The sequence below is a fragment of the Phyllobates terribilis genome, unplaced genomic scaffold (assembly GCF_046119375.1).
Source record: "Phyllobates terribilis strain yellow unplaced genomic scaffold, ASM4611937v1 Scaffold_10__3_contigs__length_209671492, whole genome shotgun sequence".
Classification (NCBI taxonomy): domain Eukaryota; kingdom Metazoa; phylum Chordata; class Amphibia; order Anura; family Dendrobatidae; genus Phyllobates; species Phyllobates terribilis.
In genome coordinates, this window is record NW_027362770.1 from 183,251,834 (window position 1) to 183,271,735 (window position 19,902).

Consider the following 19,902-nt stretch of genomic DNA (forward strand, 5'->3'; position numbering starts at 1 on the left):
CTTATCATGTATCTCTGTATACAGTGAGCTCCCCCTAGTGGTGGCTGCAGACAGGATCTTATCATGTATCTCTGTATACAGGGAGCTCCCCCTAGTGGTGGCTGCAGACAGGATCTTATCATGTATCTCTGTATACAGGGAGCTCCCCCTAGTGGTGGCTGCAGACAGGATCTTATCATGTATCTCTGTATACAGGGAGCTCCCCCTACTGGTGGCTGCAGGCAGGATTTTATCATGTATCTCTGTATACAGGGAGCTCCCCCTAGTGGTGGCTGCAGACAGGATATTATCATGTATCTCTGTATACAGGGAGCTCCCCCTAGTGGTGGCTGCAGACAGGATCTTATCATGTATCTCTGTATACAGGGAGCTCCCCCTAGTGGTGGCTGCAGACAGGATATTATCATGTATCTCTGTATACAGGGAGCTTCCCCTAGTGATGGCTGCAGACAGGATCTTATCATGTATCTCTGTGTACAGGGAGCTCCCCCTAGTGGTGACTGCTGACAGGATCTTATCATGTATCTTTCTATAAAGGGAGCTCCCCCTAATGGTGGCTGCAGTCAGGATCTTATCATGTATCTCTGTATACAGAGAGCTCCCCCTAGTGGTGGCTGCAGACAGAATCTTATCATGTATCTCTGTATACAGGGAGCTCCCCCTAGTGGTGGCTGCAGACAGAATCTTATCATGTATCTCTGTATACAGGGAGCTCCCTCTAGTGGTGACTGCAGACAGGATCTTATCATGTATCTCTGTATACAGGGAGCTCCCCCTAGTGGTGGCTGCAGACAGGATCTTATCGTGTATCTCTGTGTACAGGGAGCTCCCCCTAGTGGTGGCTGCAGACAGGATCTTATCATGTATCTCTGTATACAGGGAGCTCCCCCTAGTGGTGACTACTGACAGGATCTTATCATGTATCTCTGTATACAGGGAGCTCCCCCTAGTGGTGGCTGCAGACAGGATCTTATCATGTATCTCTGTATACAGGGAGCTCCTCCTAGTGGTGGCTGCAGACAGGATCTTATCGTGTATCTCTGTGTACAGGGAGCTCCCCCTAGTGGTGGCTGCAGACAGGATCTTATTATGTATCTCTGTATACAGGGAGCTCTCCCTAGTGTTGGCTGCAGACAGAATATCATGTATCTCTGTATACAGGGAGCTCCCCCTAGTGGTGGCTGCAGACAGGATCTAATCATATTTCTCTGTATACAGGGAGCTCCCCCTAGTGGTGGCTGCAGACAGGATCTAATCATATTTCTCTGTATAAAGGGAGCTCCCCCTAGTGGTGGCTGCAGACAGGATCTTATTATGTATCTCTATATACAGGGAGCTCCCCCTAGTGTTGGCTGCTGACAGAATGTTATCATGTATCTCTGTATACAGGGAGCTCCCCCTAGTGGTGGCTGCAGACAGGATCTAATCATATTTCTCTGTATACAGGGAGCTCCCCCTAGTGGTGGCTGCAGACAGGATCTAATCATATTTCTCTGTATAAAGGGAGCTCCCCCTAGTGGTGGCTGCAGACAGAATCTTATTATGTATCTCTGTATACAGGGAGCTCCCCCTAGTGGTGGCTGCAGACAGAATCTTATCATGTATCTCTGTATACAGGGAGCTCCCTCTAGTGGTGACTGGAGACAGGATCTTATCATGTATCTCTGTATACAGAGAGCTCTCCCTAGTGGTGGCTGCAGCCAGAATCTTATCATGTATCTCTGTATACAGGGAGCTCCCCCTAGTGGTGGTTGCAGACAGGATCTTATCATGTATCTATGTATGCAGGGAGCTCCCCCTAGTGGTGGCTGCAGACAGGATCTTATCATGTATCTATGTATGCAGGGAGCTCCCCCTAGTGGTGGCTGCAGGCAGGATATTGTCATGTTTCTCTGTATACAGAGAGGTCCCCCTAGTGGTGGCTGCAGACAGGATCTTATCATGTATCTCTGTATACAGGGAGCTTCCCCTAGTGATGGCTGCAGACAGGATCTTATCATGTATCTCTGTATACAGGGAGCTCCCCCTAGTGGTGGCTGCAGACAGGATCTTATCATGTATCTCTGTATACAGGGAGCTCCCCCCAGTGGTGGCTGCAGACAGGATCTTATCATGTATCTCTGTATACAGGGAGCTCCCCCTACTGGTGGCTGCAGGCAGGATATTATCATGTATCTCTGTATACCGAGAGCTCCCCCTATTGGTGGCTGCAGACAGGATCTTATCATGTATCTCTGTATACAGGGAGCTCCCCCTAGTGGTGGCTGCAGACAGGATCTTATCATGTATCTCTGTATACAGTGAGCTTCCCCTAGTGATGGCTGCAGACAGGATCTTATCATGTATCTCTGTATACAGGGAGCTCTCCCTAGTGGTGGCTGCAGACAGGATCTTATCATGTATCTCTGTATACTGGGAGCTCCCCCTAGTGGTGGCTGCAGACAGAATCTTATCATGTATCTCTGTATACAGGGAGCTCCCCCTAGTGGTGGTTGCAGACAGGATATTATCATGTATCTCTGTATACAGGGAGCTCCCCCTAGTGGTGGCTGCAGACAGGATCTTATCATGTATCTATGTATATAGGGAGCTCCCCCTAGTGGTGGCTGCCGACAGGATCTTATCATGTATCTATGTATGCAGGGAGCCCCCCCTAGTGGTGGCTGCAGACAGGATCTTATCATGTATCTATGTATGCAGGGAGCTCCCCCTAGTGGTGGCTGCAGGCAGGATATTATCATGTATCTCTGTATACAGAGAGGTCCCCCTAGTGGTGGCTGCAGACAGGATCTTATCATGTATCTCTGTATACAGGGAGCTTCCCCTAGTGATGGCTGCAGACAGGATCTTATAATGTATCTTTGTATACAGGGAGCTCCCCCTAGTGGTGGCTGCAGACAGGATCTTATCATGTATCTCTGTATACAGGGAGCTCCCCCTAGTGGTGGCTGCAGACAGGATCTTATCATGTATCTCTGTATACAGGGAGCTCCCCCTACTGGTGGCTGCAGGCAGGATATTATCATGTATCTCTGTATACAGAGAGCTCCCCCTAGTGGTGGCTGCAGACAGGATCTTATCATGTATCTCTGTATACAGGGAGCTTCCCCTAGTGATGGCTGCAGGCAGGATATTATCATGTATCTCTGTATACAGGGAGGTCCCCCTAGTGGTGGCTGCAGACAGGATCTTATCATGTATCTCTGTATATAAGGAGCTCCCCCTAGTGGTGGCTGCAGACAGGATCTTATCATGTATCTCTGTATACAGGGAGCTCCCCCTAGTGGTGGCTGCAGACAGGATCTTATCATGTATCTCTGTATACAGGGAGCTTCCCCTAGTGATGGCTGCAGACAGGATCTTATCATGTATCTCTGTGTACAGGGAGCTCCCCCTAGTGGTGACTGCTGACAGGATCCTATCATGTATCTTTCTATAAAGGAAGCTCCCCCTAGTGGTGGCTGCAGTCAGGATCTTATCATGTATCTCTGTATACTGGGAGCTCCCCCTAGTGGTGGCTGCAGACAGGATCTTATCATGTATCTCTGTATACAGGGAGCTCCCCCTAGTGGTGGCTGCAGACAGGATCTTATCATGTATCTCTGTATACAGGGAGCTTCCCCTAGTGATGGCTGCAGGCAGGATCTTATCATGTATCTATGTATGCAGGGAGCTCCCCCTAGTGGTGGCTGCAGACAGGATCTTATCATGTATCTATGTATGCAGGGAGCTCCCCCTAGTGGTGGCTGCAGACAGGATCTTATCATGTATCTATGTATGCAGGGAGCTCCCCCTAGTGGTGGCTGCAGGCAGGATATTATCATGTATCTCTGTATACAGAGAGGTCCCCCTAGTGGTGGCTGCAGACAGGATCTTATCATGTATCTCTGTATACAGGGAGCTTCCCCTAGTGATGGCTGCAGACAGGATCTTATCATGTATCTCTGTATACTGGGAGCTCCCCCTAGTGGTGGCTGCAGACAGGATCTTATCATGTATCTCTGTATACAGGGAGCTCCCCCTAGTGGTGGCTGTAGACAGGATCTTATCATGTATCTCTGTATACAGGGAGCTCCCCCTAGTGGTGGCTGCAGGCAGTATTTTATCATGTATCTCTGTATACAGAGAGCTCCCCCTAGTGGTGGCTGCAGACAGGATCTTATCATGTATCTCTGTATACAGGGAGCTTCCCCTAGTGATGGCTGCAGGCAGGATCTTATCATGTATCTCTGTATACAGGGAGCTCCCCCTAGTGATGGCTGCAGACAGGATCTTATCATGTATCTCTGTATACAGGCAGCTCCCCCTAGTGGTGGCTGCAGACAGGATCTTATCATGTATCTCTGTATACAGGGAGCTCCCCCTAGTGGTGGCTGCAGACAGGATCTTATCATGTATCTCTGTATACAGGGAGCTCCCCCTAGTGGTGGCTGCAGACAGGATCTTATCATGTATCTCTGTATACAGGGAGCTCCCCCTACTGGTGGCTGCAGGCAGGATTTTATCATGTATCTCTGTATACAGGGAGCTTCCCCTAGTGATGGCTGCAGACAGGAGCTTATCATGTATCTCTGTATACAGGGAGCTCCCACTAGTGGTGGCTGCAGACAGGATCTTATCATGTATCTCTGTATACAGGGAGCTCCCCCTACTGGTGGCTGCAGGCAGGATTTTATCATGTATCTCTGTATACAGGGAGCTCCCCCTAGTGGTGGCTGCAGACAGGATCTTATGTATCTCTGTGTACAGGGAGCTCCCCCTAGTGGTGACTGCTGACAGGATCTTATCATGTATCTTTCTATAAAGGGAGCTCCCCCTAGTGGTGGCTGCAGTCAGGATCTTATCATGTATCTCTGTATACAGAGAGCTCCCCCTAGTGGTGGCTGCAGACAGGATCTTATCATGTATCTCTGTATACAGGGAGCTTCCCCTAGTGATGGCTGCAGGCAGGATCTTATCATGTATCTTTCTATAAAGGGAGCTCCCCCTAGTGGTGACTGCTGACAGGATCTTATCATGTATCTTTCTATAAAGGGAGCTCCCCCTAGTGGTGGCTGCAGTCAGGATCTTATCATGTATCTCTGTATACAGGGAGCTCCCCCTAGTGGTGGCTGCAGACAGGATCTTATCATGTATCTCTGTATACAGGGAGCTCCCCCTAGTGGTGGCTGCAGACAGGATCTTATCATGTATCTCTGTATACAGGGAGCTCCCCCTACTGGTGGCTGCAGGCAGGATTTTATCATGTATCTCTGTATACAGGGAGCTTCCCCTAGTGATGGCTGCAGACAGGATCTTATCATGTATCTCTGTGTACAGGGAGCTCCCCCTAGTGGTGACTGCTGACAGGATCTTATCATGTATCTTTCTATAAAGGGAGCTCCCCCTAATGGTGGCTGCAGTCAGGATCTTATCATGTATCTCTGTATACAGAGAGCTCCCCCTAGTGGTGGCTGCAGACAGAATCTTATCATGTTTCTCTGTATACAGGGAGCTCCCCCTAGTGGTGGCTGCAGACAGAATCTTATCATGTATCTCTGTATACAGGGAGCTCCCTCTAGTGGTGACTGCAGACAGGATCTTATCATGTATCTCTGTATACAGGGAGCTCCCCCTAGTGGTGGCTGCAGACAGGATCTTATCGTGTATCTCTGTGTACAGGGAGCTCCCCCTAGTGGTGGCTGCAGACAGGATCTTATCATGTATCTCTGTATACAGGGAGCTCCCCCTAGTGGTGACTACTGACAGGATCTTATCATGTATCTCTGTATACAGGGAGCTCCCCCTAGTGGTGGCTGCAGACAGGATCTTATCATGTATCTCTGTATACAGGGAGCTCCTCCTAGTGGTGGCTGCAGACAGGATCTTATCGTGTATCTCTGTGTACAGGGAGCTCCCCCTAGTGGTGGCTGCAGACAGGATCTTATTATGTATCTCTGTATACAGGGAGCTCTCCCTAGTGTTGGCTGCAGACAGAATATCATGTATCTCTGTATACAGGGAGCTCCCCCTAGTGGTGGCTGCAGACAGGATCTAATCATATTTCTCTGTATACAGGGAGCTCCCCCTAGTGGTGGCTGCAGACAGGATCTAATCATATTTCTCTGTATAAAGGGAGCTCCCCCTAGTGGTGGCTGCAGAGAGAATCTTATTATGTATCTCCGTATACAGGGAGCTCCCCCTAGTGGTGGCTGCAGACAGAATCCTATCATGTATCTCTGTATACAGGGAGCTCCCTCTAGTGGTGACTGGAGACAGGATCTTATCATGTATCTCTGTATACAGAGAGCTCTCCCTAGTGGTGGCTGCAGACAGAATCTTATGTATCTCTGTATACAGGGAGCTTCCCCTAGTGTTGGCTGCAGCCAGAATCATATCATGTATCTCTGTATACAGGGAGCTCCCCCTAGTGGTGGTTGCAGACAGGATCTTATCATGTATCTATGTGTACAGGGAGCTCCCCCTAGTGGTGACTGCTGACAGGATCTTATCATGTATCTTTCTATAAAGGGAGCTCCCCCTAGTGGTGGCTGCAGTCAGGATCTTGTGTATCTCTGTATACAGAGAGCTCCCCCTAGTGGTGGCTGCAGTCAGGATCTTGTGTATCTCTGTATACAGAGAGCTCCCCCTAGTGGTGGCTGCAGGCAGGATCTGATCATGTATCTCTGTATACAGGGAGCTCCCCCTAGTGATGGCTGCAGACAGGATCTTATCATGTATCTCTGTATACAGTGAGCTCCCCCTAGTGGTGGCTGCAGACAGGATCTTATCATGTATCTCTGTATACAGGGAGCTCCCCCTAGTGGTGGCTGCAGACAGGATCTTATCATGTATCTCTGTATACAGGGAGCTCCCCCTAGTGGTGGCTGCAGACAGGATCTTATCATGTATCTCTGTATACAGGGAGCTCCCCCTACTGGTGGCTGCAGGCAGGATTTTATCATGTATCTCTGTATACAGGGAGCTTCCCCTAGTGATTGCTGCAGACAGGATCTTATCATGTATCTCTGTGTACAGGGAGCTCCCCCTAGTGGTGACTGCTGACAGGATCTTATCATGTATCTTTCTATAAAGGGAGCTCCCCCTAATGGTGGCTGCAGTCAGGATCTTATCATGTATCTCTGTATACAGAGAGCTCCCCCTAGTGGTGGCTGCAGACAGAATCTTATCATGTATCTCTGTATACAGGGAGCTCCCCCTAGTGGTGGCTGCAGACAGAATCTTATCATGTATCTCTGTATACAGGGAGCTCCCTCTAGTGGTGACTGCAGACAGGATCTTATCATGTATCTCTGTATACAGGGAGCTCCCCCTAGTGGTGGCTGCAGACAGGATCTTATCGTGTATCTCTGTGTACAGGGAGCTCCCCCTAGTGGTGGCTGCAGACAGGATCTTATCATGTATCTCTGTATACAGGGAGCTCCCCCTAGTGGTGACTACTGACAGGATCTTATCATGTATCTCTGTATACAGGGAGCTCCCCCTAGTGGTGGCTGCAGACAGGATCTTATCATGTATCTCTGTATACAGGGAGCTCCTCCTAGTGGTGGCTGCAGACAGGATCTTATCGTGTATCTCTGTGTACAGGGAGCTCCCCCTAGTGGTGGCTGCAGACAGGATCTTATTATGTATCTCTGTATACAGGGAGCTCTCCCTAGTGTTGGCTGCAGACAGAATATCATGTATCTCTGTATACAGGGAGCTCCCCCTAGTGGTGGCTGCAGACAGGATCTAATCATATTTCTCTGTATACAGGGAGCTCCCCCTAGTGGTGGCTGCAGACAGGATCTAATCATATTTCTCTGTATAAAGGGAGCTCCCCCTAGTGGTGGCTGCAGAGAGAATCTTATTATGTATCTCCGTATACAGGGAGCTCCCCTTAGTGGTGGCTGCAGACAGAATCCTATCATGTATCTCTGTATACAGGGAGCTCCCTCTAGTGGTGACTGGAGACAGGATCTTATCATGTATCTCTGTATACAGAGAGCTCTCCCTAGTGGTGGCTGCAGACAGAATCTTATCATGTATCTCTGTATACAGGGAGCTTCCCCTAGTGTTGGCTGCAGCCAGAATCATATCATGTATCTCTGTATACAGGGAGCTCCCCCTAGTGGTGGTTGCAGACAGGATCTTATCATGTATCTATGTGTACAGGGAGCTCCCCCTAGTGGTGACTGCTGACAGGATCTTATCATGTATCTTTCTTTAAAGGGAGCTCCCCCTAGTGGTGGCTGCAGTCAGGATCTTGTGTATCTCTGTATACAGAGAGCTCCCCCTAGTGGTGGCTGCAGACAGAATCTTATCATGTATCTCTGTATACAGGGAGCTCCCCCTAGTGGTGGCTGCAGACAGAATCTTATCATGTATCTCTGTATACAGGGAGCTCCCTCTAGTGGTGACTGCAGACAGGATCTTATCATGTATCTCTGTATACAGAGAGCTCCCCCTAGTGGTGGCTGCAGTCAGAATCTTATCATGTATCTGTGTGTACAGGGAGCTCCCCCTACTGGTGGCGGCAGACAGGATCTTATCGTGTATCTCTGTATACAGGGAGCTCCCCCTAGTGGTGGCTGCAGACAGGATCTTATCGTGTATCTCTGTGTACAGGGAGCTCCCCCTAGTGGTGGCTGCAGACAGGATCTTATCATGTATCTCTGTATACAGGGAGCTCCCCCTAGTGGTGGCTGCAGACAGGATCTTATCATGTATATCTGTATACAGGGAGCTCCTCCTAGTGGTGGCTGCAGACAGGATCTTATCGTGTATCTCTGTGTACAGGGAGCTCCCCCTAGTGGTGGCTGCAGACAGGATCTTATTATGTATCTCTATATACAGGGAGCTCCCCCTAGTGTTGGCTGCAGACAGAATGTTATCATGTATCTCTGTATACAGGGAGCTCCCCCTAGTGGTGGCTGCAGACAGGATCTAATCATATTTCTCTGTATACAGGGAGCTCCCCCTAGTGGTGGCTGCAGACAGGATCTAATCATATTTCTCTGTATAAAGGGAGCTCCCCCTAGTGGTGGCTGCAGACAGAATCTTATTATGTATCTCTGTATACAGGGAGCTCCCCCTAGTGGTGGCTGCAGACAGAATCTTATCATGTATCTCTGTATACAGGGAGCTCCCTCTAGTGGTGACTGGAGACAGGATCTTATCATGTATCTCTGTATACAGAGAGCTCTCCCTAGTGGTGGCTGCAGCCAGAATCTTATCATGTATCTCTGTATACAGGGAGCTCCCCCTAGTGGTGGTTGCAGACAGGATCTTATCATGTATCTATGTATGCAGGGAGCTCCCCCTAGTGGTGGCTGCAGACAGGATCTTATCATGTATCTATGTATGCAGGGAGCTCCCCCTAGTGGTGGCTGCAGGCAGGATATTATCATGTTTCTCTGTATACAGAGAGGTCCCCCTAGTGGTGGCTGCAGACAGGATCTTATCATGTATCTCTGTATACAGGGAGCTTCCCCTAGTGATGGCTGCAGACAGGATCTTATCATGTATCTCTGTATACAGGGAGCTCCCCCTAGTGGTGGCTGCAGACAGGATCTTATCATGTATCTCTGTATACAGGGAGCTCCCCCCAGTGGTGGCTGCAGACAGGATCTTATCATGTATCTCTGTATACAGGGAGCTCCCCCTACTGGTGGCTGCAGGCAGGATATTATCATGTATCTCTGTATACCGAGAGCTCCCCCTATTGGTGGCTGCAGACAGGATCTTATCATGTATCTCTGTATACAGGGAGCTCCCCCTAGTGGTGGCTGCAGACAGGATCTTATCATGTATCTCTGTATACAGTGAGCTTCCCCTAGTGATGGCTGCAGACAGGATCTTATCATGTATCTCTGTATACAGGGAGCTCTCCCTAGTGGTGGCTGCAGACAGGATCTTATCATGTATCTCTGTATACTGGGAGCTCCCCCTAGTGGTGGCTGCAGACAGAATCTTATCATGTATCTCTGTATACAGGGAGCTCCCCCTAGTGGTGGTTGCAGACAGGATCTTATCATGTATCTCTGTATACAGGGAGCTCCCCCTAGTGGTGGCTGCAGACAGGATCTTATCATGTATCTCTGTATACAGGGAGCTCCCCCTAGTGGTGGCTGCCGACAAAATCTTATCATGTATCTCTGTATACAGGGAGCTCTCCCTAGTGGTGGTTGCAGACAGGATCTTATCATGTATCTATGTATATAGGGAGCTCCCCCTAGTGGTGGCTGCCGACAGGATCTTATCATGTATCTATGTATGCAGGGAGCCCCCCCTAGTGGTGGCTGCAGACAGGATCTTATCATGTATCTATGTATGCAGGGAGCTCCCCCTAGTGGTGGCTGCAGGCAGGATATTATCATGTATCTCTGTATACAGAGAGGTCCCCCTAGTGGTGGCTGCAGACAGGATCTTATCATGTATCTCTGTATACAGGGAGCTTCCCCTAGTGATGGCTGCAGACAGGATCTTATAATGTATCTTTGTATACAGGGAGCTCCCCCTAGTGGTGGCTGCAGACAGGATCTTATCATGTATCTCTGTATACAGGGAGCTCCCCCTAGTGGTGGCTGCAGACAGGATCTTATCATGTATCTCTGTATACAGGGAGCTCCCCCTACTGGTGGCTGCAGGCAGGATATTATCATGTATCTCTGTATACAGAGAGCTCCCCCTAGTGGTGGCTGCAGACAGGATCTTATCATGTATCTCTGTATACAGGGAGTTCCCCTAGTGATGGCTGCAGGCAGGATATTATCATGTATCTCTGTATACAGGGAGGTCCCCCTAGTGGTGGCTGCAGACAGGATCTTATCATGTATCTCTGTATATAAGGAGCTCCCCCTAGTGGTGGCTGCAGACAGGATCTTATCATGTATCTCTGTATACAGGGAGCTCCCCCTAGTGGTGACTGCTGACAGGATCCTATCATGTATCTTTCTATAAAGGGAGCTCCCCCTAGTGGTGGCTGCAGTCAGGATCTTATCATGTATCTGTGTGTACAGGGAGCTCCCCCTTCTGGTGGCAGCAGACAGGATCTTATCATGTATCTCTGTATACAGGGAACTCCCCCTAGTGGTGGCTGCAGACAGGATCTTATCGTGTATCTCTGTGTACAGGGAGCTCCCCCTAGTGGTGGCTGCAGACAGGATCTTATCATGTATCTCTGTATACAGGGAGCTCCCCCTAGTGGTGACTACTGACAGGATCTTATCATGTATCTCTGTATACAGGGAGCTACCCCTAGTGGTGGCTGCAGACAGGATCTTATCATGTATCTCTGTATACAGGGAGCTCCTCCTAGTGGTGACTGGAGACCGGATCTTATCATGTATTTCTGTATACAGAGAGCTCTCCCTAGTGGTGGATGCAGCCAGAATCTTATCATGTATCTCTGTATACAGGGAGCTCCCCCTAGTGGTGGTTGCAGACAGGATCTTATCATGTATCTATGTATGCAGGGAGCTCCCCCTAGTGGTGGCTGCAGACAGAATCTTATCATGTATCTCTGTATACAGGGAGCTCCCCCTAGTGGTGGCTGCAGACAGAATGTTATCATGTATCTCTGTATACAGGGAGCTCCCCCTAGTGGTGGCTGCAGACAGGATCTAATCATATTTCTCTGTATACAGGGAGCTCCCCCTATTGGTGGCTGCAGACACAATCTTATGTATCTCTGTATACAGGGAGCTCCCCCTAGTGGTGGCTGCAGACAGGATCTTATCATGTATCTCTGTATTCAGGGAGCTCCCCCTAGTGGTGGCTGCAGGCAGGATATTATCATGTATCTCTGTATACAGGGAGCTCCCCCTAGTGGTGGCTGCAGACAGGATCTTATCATGTATCTCTGTATACAGTGAGCTTCCCCTAGTGATGGCTGCAGACAGGATCTTATCATGTATCTCTGTATACAGGGAGCTCCCCCTAGTGGTGGCTGCCGACAAAATCTTATCATGTATCTCTGTATACAGGGAGCTCCCCCTAGTGGTGGCTGCAGACAGGATCTTATCATGTATCTATGTATATAGGGAGCTCCCCCTAGTGGTGGCTGCCGACAGGATCTTATCATGTATCTATGTATGCAGGGAGCTCCCCCTAGTGGTGGCTGCAGACAGGATCTTATCATGTATCTATGTATGCAGGGAGCTCCCCCTAGTGGTGGCTGCCGACAAAATCTTATCATGTATCTCTGTATACAGGGAGCTCCCCCTAGTGGTGGTTGCAGACAGGATCTTATCATGTATCTATGTATATAGGGAGCTCCCCCTAGTGGTGGCTGCCGACAGGATCTTATCATGTATCTATGTATGCAGGGAGCTCCCCCTACTGGTGGCTGCAGACAGGATCTTATCATGTATCTATGTATGCAGGGAGCTCCCCCTAGTGGTGGCTGCAGACAGAATCTTATCATGTATCTCTGTATATAGGGAGCTCCCCCTAGTGGTGGCTGCAGACAGGATCTTATCATGTATCTCTGTATACAGGGAGCTCCCCCTAGTGGTGGCTGCAGTCAGGATCTTATCATGTATCTCTGTATACAGAGAGCTCCCCCTAGTGGTGGCTGCAGACAGAATCTTATCATGTATCTCTGTATACAGGGAGCTCCCCCTAGTGGTGGCTGCAGACAGAATCTTATCATGTATCTCTGTATACAGGGAGCTCCCTCTAGTGGTGACTGGAGACAGGATCTTATCATGTATCTCTGTATACAGGGAGCTCCCCCTAGTGGTGGCTGCAGACAGGATCTTATCATGTATCTCTGTATACAGGGAGCTCTCCCTAGTGGTGGCTGCAGCCAGAATCTTATCATGTATCTCTGTATACAGGGAGCTCTCCCTAGTGGTGGTTGCCGACAGGATCTTATCATGTATCTATGTATACAGGGAGCTCCCCCTAGTGGTGGCTGCAGACAGGATCTTATCATGTATGTATGTATGCAGGGAGCTCCCCCTAGTGGTGGCTGCAGACAGGATCTTATAATGTATCTCTGTATACAGGGAGCTCCCCCTAGTTGTGGCTGCAGTCAGGATCTTATCATGTATCTCTGTATACAGAGAGCTCCCCCTAGTGGTGGCTGCAGACAGAATCTTATCATGTGTCTCTGTATACAGGGAGCTCCCCCTAGTGGTGGCTGCAGACAGAATCTTATCATGTATCTCTGTGTACAGGGAGCTCCCTCTAGTGGTGACTGGAGACAGGATCTTATCATGTATCTCTGTATACAGGGAGCTCCCTCTAGTGGTGGCTGCAGACAGAATCTTATCATGTATCTCTGTATACAGAGAGCTACCCCTAGTGATGGCTGCAGCCAGAATCTTATCATGTATCTCTTTATACAGGGAGCTCCCCCTAGTGGTGGCTGCAGACAGGATCTTATCATGTATCTCTGTATACAGTGAGCTTCCCCTAGTGATGGCTGCAGACAGGATCTTATCATGTATCTCTGTATACAGGGAGCTCCCCCTAGTGGTGGTTGCAGACAGGATCTTATCATGTATCTCTGTGTACAGGGAGCTCCCCCTAGTTGTGGTTGCAGACAAGATCTTATCATGTATCTATGTATGCAGGGAGCTCCCCCTAGTGGTGGCTCCAGACAGGATCTTATCATGTATCTCTGTATACAGGGAGCTCCCCCTAGTGGTGGCTGCAGACAGAATCTCATCATGTATCTCTGTATACAGGGAGCTCCCCCTAGTGGTGGCTGCAGACTGAATCTTATCATGTATCTCTGTATATAGGGAGCTCCCTCTAGTGGTGACTGGAGACAGGATCTTATCTTGTATCTCTGTATACAGAGAGCTCTCCCTAGTGGTGGCTGCAGCCAGAATCTTATCATGTATCTCTGTATACAGAGAGCTCCCCCTAGTGGTGGTTGCAGACAGGATCTTATCATGTATCTCTGTATGCAGGGAGCTCCCCCTAGTGATGGTTACAGACAGTATCTTATCATGTATCTCTGTATACAGGGAGCTCCCCCTAGTGGTGACTGCAGAGAGAATCTTATCATGTATCTCTGTATACAGGGAGCTCCCCCTAGTGGTGGCTGCAGACAGAATATTATTATGTATCTCTGTATACAGGGAGCTCCCCCTAGTGGTGACTGCAGACAGGATCTTATCATGTATCTCTGTATACAGGGATCTCCCCCTAGTGGTGGCTGCAGACAGGATCTTATCATGTATCTGTGTGTACAGGGAGCTCCCTCTAGTGGTGGCTGCAGACAGGATCTTTTCATGTATCTCTGTATACAGGGAGCTCCCTCTAGTGGTGGCTGCAGACAGGATCTTATCATGCATCTCTGTATACAGGGAGCTCCCCCTAGTGGTGGCTGCAGACAGGATCTTTTCATGTATCTCTGTATACAGGGAGCTCCCCCTAGTGGAGGCTGTCGACAGGATCTTATCATGTATCTATGTGTACAGGGAGCTCCCCCTAGTGGTGACTGCAGACAGGATCTTATCATGTGTCTCTGTATGCAGGGTGCTCCCCCTAGTGGTGGCTACAGACAGGATCTTATCATGTATCTCTGTATACAGGGAGCTCCCTCTAGTGGTTTCTGCAGACAGGATCTTATCATGTATCTCTGTATACAGGGAGCTCCCCCTAGTGGTGGCTGTAGACAGGATCTTATCATGTATCTCTGTATACAGGGAGCTCCCCCTAGTGGTGGCTGCAGACAGGATCTTATCATGTATCTCTGTATACAGGGAGCTCCCCCTAGTGGTGGCTGCAGACAGAATCTTATCATGTATCTCTGTATACAGGGAGCTCCCCCTAGTGGTGGCTGTAGACAGGATCTTATCATGTATCTCTGTATACAGGGAGCTCTCCCTAGTGGTGACAGCAGAGAGGATCTTATCATGTATCTCTGTATACAGGGAGCTCCCCCTAGTGGTGGCTGTAGACAGGATCTTATCCTGTATCTCTGTATACAGGGAGCTCCCCCTAGTGGTGGCTGCAGACAGGATCTTATCATGTATCTCTGTATACAGGGAGCTCCCCCTAGTGGTGGCTGCAGACAGAATCTTATCATGTATCTCTGTATACAGGGAGCTCCCCCTAGTGGTGGCTGTAGACAGGATCTTATCATGTATCTCTGTATACAGGGAGCTCCCCCTAGTGGTGGCTGCAGACAGAATCTTATCATGTATCTCTGTATACAGGAGCTCCCCCTAGTGGTGGCTGTAGACAGGATCTTATCGTGTATCTCTGTATACAGGGAGCTCCCCCTAGTGGTGGCTGCAGACAGGATCTTATCATGTATCTCTGTATACAGGGAGCCCCCCCTAGTGGTGACAGCAGAGAGGATCTTATCATGTATCTGTGTGTACGGGGATTATATGATGGGAGTCAGTATTTTGTTGCCCCTTTACCTCTTATAGGGGCGGCTGACGTACAGGAGATCGGTGAGATTCGTTCTGCGTCGCCGTTAATGCAGATTGAAAGCTTCCTCTCCGCATTGACCAACGCCAACCAAGATGGCCGCGTCCTGGTGCAGCTGGAAGGTCTCATCACTGACTCCTCTGTAGTCGCTGTATTATTTCTTATTGCTTATTTGTGACTGGTTCAGTGATTGTGTGATGTGATCCGAGCCGGTAATGGTCATGGGGGGGTCTGTGACTCGTATGTGGGGGGGTCTGTGACATGTATGTGATGTGATCCAGGCCGGTAATGGTCATGGGGGGTCTGTGACATGTATGTGATGTGATCCGAGCCGGTAATGGTCATGGGGGGGTCTGTGACTCGTATGTGGGGGGGTCTGTGACATGTATGTGATGTGATCCAGGCCCGTAATGGTCATGGGGGTTCTGTGACACGGATGTGGGGGGGTCTGTGACATGTATGTGATGTGATCCGGGCCGGTAATGGTCATGGGGGGTCTGTGACACGTATGTGATGTGATCCAGGCCGGTAATGGTCATAGGGGTCTGTGACACGTATGTGGGGGGGTCTGTGACATGTGTGTGATGTGATCCGGGCCGGTAATGGTCATGGGGGGTCTGTGACACGTATGTGGGGGGGGTCTGTGACATGTATGTGATGTGATCCGGGCCGGTAATGGTCATGGGGGGTCTGTGACACGTATGTGGGGGGGGTCTGTGACATGTATGTGATGTGATCCGGGTCGGTAATTGTCATGGGAGGTCTGTGACACATATGTGGGGGGGGTCTGTGACACGTATGTGGGGGGGGGTCTGTGACATGTATGTGATGTGATCCGGGCCGGTAATGGTCATGGGGGGTCTGTGACACGTATGTGGGGGGGGTCTGTGACATGTATGTGATGTGATCCGGGTCGGTAATTGTCATGGGGGGTCTGTGACACATATGTGGGGGGGTCTGTGACACGTATGTGATGTGATCCGGGCCGGTAATTGTCATGGGGGGTCTGTGACACGTATGTGGGGGGGTCTGTGACACGTATGTGATGTGATCCGGGCTGGTCGTGGGGGTTGGGTGATATGTATGTGATGTGTGATGGTCCCGCCGGGTGGAGCGATGCTCTGCAGGGCTCCTGTACAGATCTGTGCTCTGCAGGGATGTGACGCGCGCTGTCCCTGCAGGTTCGGTGGCGCGGAGCCGTCTGAAGTTCCTGATGCTGAACCCGGCGGTGCATTTCGCTGAAGTCTTGCAGGATTGTCGCTCTGTGATCATCGCGGGGGGGACGATGCAGCCGGTGAGCGACGCCGCGCACAGCTCTGACCTAGTTTTCATGTCACTTCTGGAGGTCTGCACAGCGCGGAGGGAATAGCCCCACGTGTGCTCGGCCGGCGTTCTGCAGACTCCTTGTTAACCCCTTCATGCTCCCTGACAGATGCAGGTTGGGGGGTCCGCACAGATAAGGGGGCGACCACTGACTCTCACCCCCCTTCCCCCATCATTTTTACTTCTGGTCATTCGCAGGTTTCTGACTTTAAGCAGCAGTTGCTGACGGCGGCCGGACTGCAGCCGGAGAGGATCGTCGAGTTCTCCTGCGGTGAGTGACGCCGCCCTAAGCCGGTCCATCCCTCCGCCGGTCCATCCCTCCGCCGGTCCAGCCCTCCGCCCATCCAGCCCTCTGCCCATCCAGCCCTTCGCCGATCCATCATACTCACACACTGCTTCATTGTCCTGCAGGTCACGTGATTCCACCAGAAAATATACTACCCATAGTGCTGTGCAGCGGGCCGACCAATCAGCAGCTGGAATTCACATACGAGAAAAGGGGGCGGCCGGATACGGTAACTCACCCATAGGGCACCAGCAATCATTATCATGTGATCCCCCTGGTCCAATAGGCTGAGAGCTATGCGCTGCATCACATACACGCTGCTCAGTGTCTGCCCCTAAATAACGTCCCATGTGTGACACCACAGATGGATGAGAGCGGACGGATTCTGGCCAACCTGTGTAACGTGGTCCCCGGGGGTCTCGTCTGCTTCTTCCCTTCTTATGAGTACGAGAAGCTGATCCTGGATCACTGGGAGAAGACTGGAACAATGAAGAGACTGGCGGGAAAGAAAAAGGTTTGTGTGTGATCACAGTGACCGAGCAACGGGGGGGGAACTAAATAAAGGTCACACAGTGACTGCACCAGCAGAATAGTGAGTACAGCTCTGGAGTATAATACAGGATGTAACTCATGATCAGTAATGTATGTACACAGTGACTGCACCAGCAGAATAGTGAGTGCAGCTCTGGAGTATAATACAGGATGTAACTCAGGATCAGTAATGTAATGTATGTACACAGTGACTGCACCAGCAGAATAGTGAGTGCAGCTCTGGAGTATAATACAGGAGGTAACTCAGGATCAGTAATGTAATGTATGTACACAGTGACTGCACCAGCAGAATAGTGAGTGCAGCTCTGGAGTATAATACAGGATGTAACTCAGGATCAGTAATGTAATGTATGTACACAGTGACTGCACCAGCAGAATAGTGAGTGCAGCTCTGGAGTATAATACAGGATGTAACTCGGGATCAGTAATGTAATGTATGTACACAGTGACTGCACCAGCAGAATAGTGAGTGCAGCTCTGGAGTATAATACAGGAGGTAACTCAGGATCAGTAATGTAATGTATGTACACAGTGACTGCACCAGCAGAATAGTGAGTGCAGCTCTGGAGTATAATACAGGATGTAACTCAGGATTAGTAATGTAATGTATGTACACAGTGACTGCACCAGCAGAATAGTGAGTACAGCTCTGGAGTATAATACAGGATGTAACTCGGGATCAGTAATGTAATGTATGTACACAGTGACTGCACCAGCAGAATAGTGAGTGCAGCTCTGGGGTATAATACAGGGTGTAACTCCGGATCAGTAATGTAATGTATGTACACAGTGACTGCACCAGCAGAATAGTGAGTGCAGCTCTGGAGTATAATACAGGATGTAACTCAGGATCAGTAATGTAATGTATGTACACAGTGACTGCACCAGCAGAATAGTGAGTACAGCTCTGGAGTATAATACAGGATGTAACTCGGGATCAGTAATGTAATGTATGTACACAGTGACTGCACCAGCAGAATAGTGAGTACAGCTCTGGAGTATAATACAGGATGTAACTCAGGATCAGTAATGTAATGTATGTACACAGTGACTGCACCAGCAGAATAGTGAGTGCAGCTCTGGAGTATAATACAGGATGTAACTCAGGATCAGTAATGTAATGTATGTACACAGTGACTGCACCAGCAGAATAGTGAGTGCAGCTCTGGAGTATAATACAGGATGTAACTCAGGATCAGTAATGTAATGTATGTACACAGTGACTGCACCAGCAGAATAGTGAGTACAGCTCTGGAGTATAATACAGGATGTAACTCGGGATCAGTAATGTAATGTATGTACACAGTGACTGCACCAGCAGAATAGTGAGTACAGCTCTGGAGTATAATACAGGATGTAACTCAGGATCAGTAATGTAATGTATGTACACAGTGACTGCACCAGCAGAATAGTGAGTGCAGCTCTGGAGTATAATACAGGATGTAACTCAGGATCAGTAATGTAATGTATGTACACAGTGACTGCACCAGCAGAATAGTGAGTGCAGCTCTGGAGTATAATACAGGATGTAACTCGGGATCAGTAATGTAATGTATGTACACAGTGACTGCACCAGCAGAATAGTGAGTGCAGCTCTGGAGTATAATACAGGAGGTAACTCAGGATCAGTAATGTAATGTATGTACACAGTGACTGCACCAGCAGAATAGTGAGTACAGCTCTGGAGTATAATACAGGATGTAACTCAGGATCAGTAATGTAATGTATGTATACAGTGACTGCACCAGCAGAATAGTGAGTGCAGCTCTGGAGTATAATACAGGAGGTCACTCAGGATCAGTAATGTAATGTATGTACACAGTGACTGCACCAGCAGAATAGTGAGTGCAGCTCTGGGGTATAATACAGGAGGTATCTCAGGATCAGTAATGTAATGTATGTACACAGTGACTGCACCAGCAGAATAGTGAGTGCAGCTCTGGAGTATAATACAGGATGTAACTCAGGATCAGTAATGTAATGTATGTACACCGTGACTGCACCAGCAGAATAGTGAGTGCAGCTCTGGAGTATAATACAGGAGGTAACTCAGGATCAGTAATGTAATGTATGTACACAGTGACTGCACCAGCAGAATAGTGAGTGCAGCTCTGGAGTATAATACAGGAGGTAACTCAGGATCAGTAATGTAATGTATGTACACCGTGACTGCACCAGCAGAATAGTGAGTGCAGCTCTGGAGTATAATACAGGATGTAACTCAGGATCAGTAATGTAATGTATGTACACCGTGACTGCACCAGCAGAATAGTGAGTGCAGCTCTGGAGTATAATACAGGATGTAACTCAGGATCAGTAATGTATGTACACAGTGACTGCACCAGCAGAATAGTGAGTGCAGC

The 19,902-nt window shown here is 49.2% G+C and overlaps 1 protein-coding gene across 1 annotated transcript in view; it reads left to right on the plus strand.

The window, feature by feature from the left end:
- Positions 1 to 19,902, plus strand: part of DDX11 (DEAD/H-box helicase 11) — a 132,258-nt gene that overhangs the window by 88,005 nt on the left and 24,351 nt on the right. The window contains exons 17-21 of the mRNA XM_073650295.1: positions 15,378 to 15,500; positions 16,560 to 16,672; positions 16,900 to 16,972; positions 17,113 to 17,216; positions 17,352 to 17,501. Coding sequence (XP_073506396.1) covers positions 15,378 to 15,500; positions 16,560 to 16,672; positions 16,900 to 16,972; positions 17,113 to 17,216; positions 17,352 to 17,501 — 563 coding nt within the window. The remainder of the gene's footprint in view (positions 1 to 15,377; positions 15,501 to 16,559; positions 16,673 to 16,899; positions 16,973 to 17,112; positions 17,217 to 17,351; positions 17,502 to 19,902) is intronic.